Source organism: Chamaea fasciata, unplaced genomic scaffold, assembly GCF_029207755.1.
Source record: "Chamaea fasciata isolate MVZ Bird 193981 ecotype frontalis unplaced genomic scaffold, bChaFas1.0.hap1 SCAF_35, whole genome shotgun sequence".
Classification (NCBI taxonomy): domain Eukaryota; kingdom Metazoa; phylum Chordata; class Aves; order Passeriformes; family Sylviidae; genus Chamaea; species Chamaea fasciata.
In genome coordinates this window covers 747,734-757,639 of record NW_027094120.1, presented here as the reverse complement: position 1 = coordinate 757,639, position 9,906 = coordinate 747,734, and the positions used below count along the sequence as shown (strand labels likewise).

Here is a 9,906-nt window from a genome sequence, read left to right as displayed (position 1 = left end):
GGCCTGTTCCTGAGAGTGACTCTGCAGGGAGAGCAAAGCCTTCCTGCCCTGCCCTCCCTGTGCTGCTGGAGCTGCTGTGCTGGAGCCCAGCTGTGTCCCAGCAGTGCCCATGGCCAGTCCCTGCCTGTGGTCACAGCAGGGACACGCAGCAGGACAGTGACCAATGTGCCAGAGCACTGCGGCCTTACAGCCACAGAAGGGCTGGGAAGGAGAGGCTGGAGCTGGGAAGAGCAGCACTGAAAGGACCAAGCACTGCTGCTCCCTGGCAGTGTAGCTGTGCTGGGACTCTTTTCCCCTTCTCCCCTCTAACTTCATGCAGGTTACAAAGATGGGATCCCAGGAAAAACAAGCACTGCAAGGTAGTTTATTTTCTTGAAATGTAGCAATACAGTAAATCCTGGTTTACAGAGCTTCTGGATAAAATTCAAGAGGCAGACAGTGAATTAGATGGGGGTGATTAAAAAAATTTCACTGGGGATAATTTTCTGACAGAAAAACCCATTGAACACTACCAAAGACCTGGGAAGGCCTTTTGAGCCTGTCATGAGTTCCATTCTGAAAATTATGGCCAAGAAAACAGGCAGTTTGTTGCTCCTGAAAAGCATCTACTCATCATTTTCCTCAGGGCATCCTTGAGCTCCTGGTTCCTCAGGCTGTAGATGAGGGGGTTCAGGGCTGGAGGCACCACCGAGTACAGAACTGACAATGCCAGATCCAGGGATGGGGAGGAGATGGAGGGGGGCTTCAGGTAGGCAAATGTGCCAGTGCTGAGGAACAGGGAGACCACAGCCAGGTGAGGGAGGCAGGTGGAAAAGGCTTTGTGCCATCCCTGCTCCGAGGGGATCCTCAGCACAGCCCTGAAGATCTGCACATAGGAGAAAACCGTGAACACAAAACAACCAAGACATAAACAGATGGAAAACAAAAGAAGCCCAAGTTCCCTGAGTTTGGAGTGTGAGCAGGAGAGCTTGAGGATGTGTGGGATTTCACAGAAGAACTGGCCCAGGGCATTGCCATGGCACAGGGGCAGGGAAAATGTATTGGCTGTGTTCAGCAGAGCATTGAGAAAGGCACTGGCCCAGGCAGCTGCTGCCATGTGGGCACAAGCTCTGCTGCCCAGGAGGGTCCCGTAGTGCAGGGGTTTGCAGATGGACACGTAGCGGTCGTAGCACATGATGGTCAGGAGGGAAACCTCTGCTGAAATGAAAAACACAAACAGAAACACCTGTGCAGCACATCCTTCATAGGAGATGGTCCTGGTGTCCCAGAGGGAATTGTGCATGGCTTTGGGGACAGTGGTGAGGATGGAGCCCAGGTCGGTGAGGGCCAGGTTGAGCAGGAAGAAGAACATGGGGCTGTGCAGGTGGTGGCCGCAGGCTACGGCGCTGATGACGAGGCCGTTGCCCAGGAGGGCAGCCAGGGAGATGCCCAGGAAGAGGCAGAAGTGCAGGAGCTGCAGCTGCCGCGTGTTTGCCAATGGCAGCAGGAGGAAGTGGCTGATGGAGCTGCTGTTGGACATTTGCTGTGTCTGGCCATGGGGGCCTGTTCAAGGAGAAAAGATCAGTGACAGGTTAGGAGAAAGTTCTTTCAGTAAAATCAAAGCCTTTTCCCACAGACCATTCTTCTGTATCACACTGACAGCCTTTTGATTTTCTAGCAGATTTTCCTTAAACTCCAACTGGGGAGCCCTGGTTGGTGCTGGCTGAGTGGGTCTTCAGGTTCAGGGCAATTACATGCAGGGTTTTTATAATTCAGCCTTGCCGTGCAGACGTGAGAGGGGGACAGGGAACCCGTCCTCGTGTTCCACTTTGAAACCCTGTTAATACAGAAGTCTCTGTCAGCTTGTACTCCCACTGCCAGTGACCAGGAATGGTAAAGTCTGTTTAAATGTTCTAGAGTTTTTTCAACAGCTTTTCTTCATCTCCACTTGACTATTTTTGATGTCAGAAACTCAGCATTTCTGCTGCTGCGCTTAGGGAGAACAGAGCAAGTTCTCTGAGGCAAGGTGGTGCATGGAGAATGAGGGGAGGACCTCTGTCACCCTGTCCTGTTCCAGGATTCTCTGGGCTTTCACCTGTCCCCTACACAGGATGATCACCCTCCCATGTTTCCTTTAAAAACCGTCCTGACACTGCTGAGAGCTGATGGATCCACCAAAGTCCACCCAATGTCCATCCTCTTCTCAAGGGCTCAGCCCCACATTTGTACCCAAGAACACACGGGACTCATTCCACCAACCCAACAGCATTTTCTCCATCACAGAACTTGTGTGTCTCCCCGTGGGGCTTTCAGATAACACAAAGATGCTACAGGGCAGGTTTGCATTGTGGAGGGAAGCTGGAAGCTTGGAAGGAAATCTCAGGGAGACTTTCAAGTGTCCTAATGATGGCACTGGATTAAATGAGATGGAGCTCCTTCCCTGGCTGCACTGACAGCATTGCCCACAGCCGGGCACTGGGGACAGGGTCACTCTGAGCCAGCTGTGCCCCCTCCCAGAGCCCCCCAGTGCCAGGCAGCTGCTCCCAGCCCTGTGCTCTGCAGAGGGAACTGGGCCCGGGGCTGCAGAGCTGCCCCACGGCTCTGCTGCAGCTCTGCCTGCACAGGAGGGGCTTTACGCCTTGGACCCTCTCTTGGTTTGGGAAGACAGGTATCTGCTAGGTAATAATAAAAACAACAACTGCAGTTTCTTTTGGGATGGAGAGTGTAACCCCTCCCCCCTTCACTCTCTTTTTTTTCTTTTTTAATTATAAATTACAATCAGAGGCTCTTAGGCAAAGATTTGGGAAATAGGAATAGCAGTTTTTTATTAGTATGTATTACAAAGTAAACAAACACAAAAAAACCCTCACCAAACAACTACAGCATTAATAATAAACAAAAACAGTACCAAGATCCTTGAGGGTTTTGTTTCACAAAAAATAGGGCAGTTTGGTTTCGGTGTCTCTGCAGGATCCTCAGAGCACCAAGCTGAAACTTTTCCAGCCAGCAACAGCCGTTCCCTCTCCCCCCGAACGCCGAAAAAAGAAGAGCCCGCAGCTGTCTCAAGCTTTGTCTTTTACCTGCATTATCTCTTCCTTCTAACTTTGTCCACCTCTTTGTTTTGGTTAAGTACCCTCAAGTATCCAACACTTGGTCTCCTTGGTAACTTCTGGGGAAAAAATTCTTTAGAGAAAGAAGGAACAAACCTGACCCCCAACAGACCCCCAGCCCTGAGGGCAGAGGCTTGGCTGGGGGACAAGAGGGAGGGGGCTTGTTCCGAGGGAGGGGCTGCACTGGAAAGGATCCTCTGGAGATCTCTCCCTGCCACAGCATTTCTGGGTTTTGTTTTCTCTCATTTCCTGATCTTCTCTCTGCTTCCTGGAGATTTTTCTCCTGGAGGTATTTCCCTGTTCCTGATCTCTCCCTGCCAGCACTCACAGACCCCAAATCTCTGTGCACCCTCCTTGGCCCTACAGAAACCTGCCTGTTTGCAGGGCACTGGCTGGGGGCAGGTTCTGTTTGGAGCTTGGAGAAAGGACAGGTCAGACTAAGCCTGATGGCTCCAGTGAAGGTGATGCTGGTGCTGTCCATGGGCAAAGGAGTGGATGAAAGCACTTTTGGGAGCCCATGAATAGCACTGGAGGTATAGTTCAGATGCCTTAGGGACTTTTAAACATGAAGTTGTTTATTATTTATCCCCCCCGTTCACCAGGAGTAAGAAACTGAAAACAATGACTCAGTAAATTTTATCTTTATAAAAATTATTGTCCTGGAAATATTCCTGGAGTGAGCAGAAGCCCTGAGCATGTCCACATGGTTACAGCAGAGATAGTCTGAGTTGTACTTACAGAATCCATAATGGGATGTTCCTGCTTTAGGAGATCATTGCAGGAGCTGCAGCTGCATTGTCCTGCAGCCAGAGGCTTCCGGTGTCAAGGGCTGGAAATGATTCTCGCCCAGTCAGTCCTCAGCATCTTCCCAGCCCTGAGTGATTGAAGCTCTCTGTGCCTGTGTGCTGGGCCCAGGGTGGCTGCAAGCAGTGCCCCAGCCCTGCTGGGCTGTGCACAGGAGCCACTTTGATGGAGAAATGCCTTTTTGAAGCTCATCTTGGTTGCCAGGAGGTGCCTCTGTGTCAGGAGCCCGGCCCAGCTCAGCAGCACAGACACAGCACAAGGATGTTAATGAGCCTCTCAGGGATTTGCTGTTGTTTACATCAGACTCAGTCCCTGAGAGAGTGTTCAAAAAACTTCTCAAGGACTCAAAGTCAGATTAAAAACGCCAAAGTTTCTTGAAGTTTTAAATGGGTCCCATTGAGGGACACGCGTGAGAAAGTGTCCCCAGGTTCCAGTTAGAGCAGAACACCGCAGGCACTGATGACAGGTGGGGACAAACAAGGCAAAGGTGTCTCTGATGCTGAGCAAACCTGCATGTGTTTCAGGAATGCAAAAGGCCAAGGCCTGAGCTCCAGCCCCTGGCAAGGCAGATGCTGTCCCTTCCTGTGGTGGTTTTATGTTTGCTGAATTTTGTTTACTAGCTGGGAGATAAGATTTTGGGAGAAAAAGCTGAAAGAGGCTCAACCTAAAAGTAAAAACAGATAGATTTTATTAGCATACACTAAGAAAAGAGAAAAAGGAAAAATGAGACATTCAAACATCTTTTCACTTACCACAAACCGTTCACTTTCCCACTCAACAGAGAGAAAACCATGATTTTTAGCCAGTTGCAGCTATTTAAACACAATCCTGCATCACCTTGGGAGAGGAGCCTCTCTAGAGTTTATGGAGATACATGCCACAGGAAAAGGTCTGGTGGTTCTCATGGTCACAAATGTGCAACCACACGGAATTTTTGCAGATTCTGTGCAGTCCCACCCATATAACAGGTTCCCAAGCTGCTTATGGGCCTCTGCATGTTTGGGGTACCATTTTAAGAATGCTTTTCTAATATAAAGCAAGGATTCTCTTCTTCTTTCTCTAAAATCATCACTATCTCAAAAGAAATAGAGACCTCCTTTTATGCCTAGGAGCCGGAACTTCAAAATTACTTCCTTTCTAGAAGCATCTTCGTCTCAAAGGCTGAGACTTCCTTATTTTTTCCCAGGAGCCGGGTATATTTTCCATTCAAAATCCTAAATTAAATCTCATTCATATCAGTACATACAACTGTTTGACTAGAACTTGCGTTCTCCCAAACAGCATTATAATAATCTATTTTTCTGTAATTCACATCCAGAGAAGTCTGGTCAGAAATATCCACTTCTTCCAATAATCTGGAACAGTTGGATGGGTGGGCAGAGTCTAACAAAATGAAGTTTAATGAGTCCAAGTGTCGATTCCTGCATTTTGGCCACAATAACCCCCTGCAGCATTATAGGCTGGGGACGGTGTAGCGGGACAGTGCCCAGGCAGAAAGGGCCCTGGGGGTTAGCTTCAAAATCCCCCATTTCCTCTGGGACAACTCCCCCTTGTTCAAACTGTCCTGCTCTGACACCAGCCTGCTTTGGGAAACAGACTCTGTCTTCTTACCGTGTGTCGTGCTGGGCTCCTTATGTTTGACTCTGGCATTTGACATCTGCGTCCTTTTCTGTGTTCTGCATCTTCCAGCAGCCTCTGGGAGGAAGAAAGCTTTGACCACGTGTTCTTCCCATCCCGTCACCTTATCCATTGCCCGTGGGAGCTGCATTGCTCTCTGCACGTGTCCTGCAGAAGATGTTTCCTTGAGGACCTACAGAACTGGAGCTCTGCTGAACACAGTCCTGTTCCCATTCCTAAATCCATTCATCTGCAGCCTTGGGAACAAATCTGTGATCCTGGCCCTGAAGAAATCCATTGCCAGGCCAAGAACAAAGCCTTTCCTCTAAGCATGGTGCATTTCTGGAAAGCCATCCCAAGGATCTGGTATCATCTGTTACACAAAACCAGTGCCTGTGTGTGCAGCCTCCAAACACGGCTGCCTCAGGAGATTGACGCTCCTGCTGGGTTGTGTCAGGTTAAGAGAGAAGAGACTCATCTGCACTCCCAGACAGGGCACCAACAATGGCAGCAGGACAAACTCAGTTCATTCTCTGCCCGGGCTGCTCCCGGGCCCATCTCAGGAGAGCCACCAGCTCATTAAGAGCCCATCTCTGGAACAGAGAAGAGCTCAGAGGAACAGTGGCAAGTGACAATCCAAATTACAGCTCCTGAGCGATGGACACCTTGTCCCAGCTCCTTTCCTGGGACAGCCATCAGCCCTGCTTTGAAACCCCAAAGTTTGAAACCCCAAAGTCACCCTCCCAGTAAAGAAAGACTTTCTCCTGTGCAGTCTAAACCCTCCCTGGTACAGCTTTGAACCATTCTCACACGTTCCATCCCAGGATATCAGGGAGAAGAGAAAGGGAAATGCAGGGCAGAGCCAGGGGGGCAGCGAGATGGGAGTGTGCAGCCTGCAGGGACACAGCAGCAGCTGTGGGACAGCGCAGGACAAGCTGTGCTGGACGTGGCCAAGGGCCCGGCAGGGCTGGCAGTGCCCAGGAGAAGCCAAGTCTTGGTGCCCTGGGGCACAGCAGGGTCTGGGCCACCAAGGGCTGGGAGGGGACACCTTGTCCTGAGGCCCTGGGGCCTCCTGGCACAGCCCCAGCAAGGCTGGGCACTGTCACCCCCTTGTCCTGCCCTCAGCATCCCCCCACATCCCAGTGGCCCCAGGGATCTGCTGGGACCAGTCCCTGGGGAGCCTTGGTCAGGAATGGCCCTGGGGGGCTCCTCAGTGCTCCCAGGGACTGCAGGTTTTTCAGAGCACTTTGGGTTTTGCTTTTGCCTGGGAGTCTCTGAGGGGTTTGTGCAATCACGGCCTCCAATTGTCTGCTGTAATTAGTCCCTTGAGATGTTTTGTCACTAACAACACTCAGTGGGGCTCATTAATGCCTCAAGTTACTCAAGAGTCATTAAAGTACTACTTTTTGACACTGAATCACTCTGAGAGGTTTGTGCAGTCATGGCCTCCAATTATCTGCTGTAATTAGTCCCTAGAGAGGCTTCGTACTGACACTCAGTGGGGCTCATTAATGCTCTGAGATACTCAATGTCTTTTAAGGTACTTTGGGTTTTCCTTCCCACACTCCGTCTCTGAGAGGTTTCTGGGCACTCTTGGCCTCCAGTTCTCTCCTCCAAGGAGTCCATGAGGAGCCTGTGTTGGGGATGGACCTCAGTGGGCCCCAGGAATGCTTTGAGACACGTTGGGTTTTTCCTCTGACTTGGACTCCTGGAAAGGTTTGTGCCATCTCCTCTCAGGCCCTGAGGGCTCAGCACCAAATGCACCACGGGGCTCTTTGGGATCAAGCAAGTCCTGACAAACCACGGCTCTGCCTTGATTTCCCTCTGCTCTGGTGCAGTTCATTAGGAAGGTTTTGTACTGCAGTTATGGAGAAAGATTTCAAAGAGCTTCTAAGAAATTCACATTCCTGTTATAAAGGGTGTGTTTTATCACTGTTCTCTTTGGAGCAGAGGTGATTGCAGCATTCTGTGATTGATATTGATCCAGGGCCTCTCCTCCAAAGGCCTGGCCTGGCCAGAGAAGCTGTGCCTTGAGGTCTGACCCAGTGTGGACAACCTTGTTCCACATTCCCCAAGCCCACACTGCCTGTCCTCACTCACCTGGGACCTGCTTTGCTCAGAGAGCTGCCTGCACTCAGGCAAAAAGGGCTTTTCTATTTTTGAAGCAACGTAAAACTCGTAATTTTCCCCACTGAAAACAGACACACTCCTCAAGTGTGTGCCAGCCCAAGGGGCCACCAAAACCACTCCAGCCCTGCCCTGGGCCGGCTGTGAGGGTGGATCAGCATCCCAACCTGCCCTGGGCCACTGCAAGGGGCTGTGGCCACGGACACACTGGGACAAACTGGGGACAATGGCAACACTGTGGGGAAGACTGGGGGATACTGGGGCGTGCTATGGAAGATACTGGGGGGAACTGGAAGGGAATGGGAATGAACTCAGGTGTATTGGGAGGGACTGGGCTGTACTGGGGATGAACTGGGCTGTACTGGGGATGAACTGGGCTGTACTGGGGATGAACTGGGCTGTACTGGGAAGGACAGAGGGGTTGAATCGGCTGTTCCCACCTCCGCAAACTCCCATTTGCCGAGGCTCCCGCCCGTCACCGCCAGCACCCAATCAGTGCCAGGAAACCGGGGCCTCGGGGCGGTGCCTGGTGTCGGTTTTGCCTTCAACTCCCGTCATGCACCGCGGCCCAATTGAGCCCCATTGCACCCCGGACTACAATGCCCGTCATGCCCCGCGCTCCACAGAACCCCGCCCCCGTATCCCCCCTCCCCCCATGTGTACCCTACGTTTTCCCCAGACCCTCCAGGATCCCGAAGTGCCCCCTCAGTATTTATTTGGAACCCCCCAAAATCGTCCCCGACTCCCCTGAATGCTCCCAACCCCAGAGATGCCCGTTAGAGCCACTTCTGGGAATTCATCTCCGATCATCCCCCGTGCTCTCAGAGCTCTGCCCAACACAGTCTCGCGCCGAAAATTCCTGCTGTGCCCCGTGTCCTAAAGCGCCCGGTTCGAGCTCCCCAAGTTCCCCCCAATTCCTCCCGAACCGCACACGTTTCCCCCGAGGGCCTCAAGTCGCGACTCGGACGCAGAAGTGTCCGCCAAGCGCCTTCCCGGACCCGCCACAGCTCGGCTTTATGCATTTCCGGGACTACAGCTCCCAGCATGCTCCGCGGCGCACACGGAGCCCTATTCCAGCCGTGACTCCGTCTCCCGTCATGCCCCGCGCCCCACCGACAGCCATTGGAGCCGCGCCTCGAACTCCCGTGATGCTCCGCAGCCCCGTTACACCGTGTTCTACCCGCGCCTACAACTCCCATCATCCCCCGCGCCCCAGAGAGTCCCCTCAGGGCCCCCAAGTGCCCGCCCGGACCCCGAAGGGCCCCAGATTCCCCTCCCTGACCTCCAAGTGCCCACCCGGCTCCCCCAGATGTCCTTCAGACCCCAAATTTTCTTCAGATTCCATCCCCAGGTTTAGAACTGCCCCAAATGTGCCCCAGAAATGTCTCCGTGGACCCCAAAGTGGCCCCTTTTACCCTGTCTGAGAAAACGATAAAGAAGATTACAAAAGGAGTAAAAATAGAACTAATTAGCATAAAGCGGGATAGAATCAATAGCCAGATGTTGTCAATGAATTAATGAAGGGAATTGTGTTACTTAAAACCAATGACCAATAATTTTTTGGGTCGCTAAAAATGTATCAATTTTTTTAAATACATGTAAAACATAGGTTAAAACGTATATAATAATATTTTATATATTTATAAGTATTATTATAATTTCCTTATAATTTTTTGAAAAAAGAAAAATTGCTAATTTACAAAAATTATTTCAGATGTCAGTCCTTGGTGGGTCATTTCAGACACGGTGAGGTTGGGGTGAGGAGCAGGTTGTCCAAACAGGGTCAGCCTGCAAGGGGCTCATTCTCCATGCCCAGACCTCCTAAGGAGACACTCAGCATTAAGATCACTTGTAGAATACGTCTTTCATGTCGGCAATGATCTGAAAAATTAAAAAAAATGCACCCTGGATTAGAAAAAACTCAGGAGGTGCACTTTGAAATCTTCCTCCATAAGAGAACTCCAAACTGGCTCCAAGCAGCTGCACAAGCCCTGGAGACGAAGACAAGTGAAGGAAGAAAAGGAGGTCGTGACTGCTTTCTGGATTTGAATCAGCCCCATGCTGGATTTGGGGCTGAGTCCAGAAGCTCCAGGCACTGAGAGAAGGTTGAAGAAGCTGCTCAAGGAGGCAGAAGCAAAACTCCAAGTCCCTTGGAGCATCCCTGGGCCCCACTGAGGGCAGGGAGTGCCAAAGGCTCCCCAGGGACTGCTGAGAGCAGATCCTTGAGGCCAGGATTGCAGGGAGCCGCAGGCTGTGAGCAGGGAACTGC

The 9,906-nt window shown here is 51.3% G+C and overlaps 1 protein-coding gene across 1 annotated transcript; it reads right to left on the bottom strand.

The window, feature by feature from the left end:
• Nucleotides 1–377: 377 nt before the first annotated feature.
• LOC136303502 (olfactory receptor 14J1-like) lies at nucleotides 378–1,519 on the bottom strand. The gene has a single exon (XM_066207162.1). The coding sequence runs from the start codon at nucleotides 1,517–1,519 to the stop codon at nucleotides 563–565; it is 957 nt and encodes a 318-aa protein (XP_066063259.1). The 3' UTR covers nucleotides 378–562.
• Nucleotides 1,520–9,906: the final 8,387 nt, after the last annotated feature.

What these genes read in the sequence shown, in the direction of transcription:
- LOC136303502 (XM_066207162.1), bottom strand. Translation starts at nt 1,519, where the DNA reads ATGTCCAACAGCAGCTCCATCAGCCACTTCCTCCTGCTGCCATTGGCA.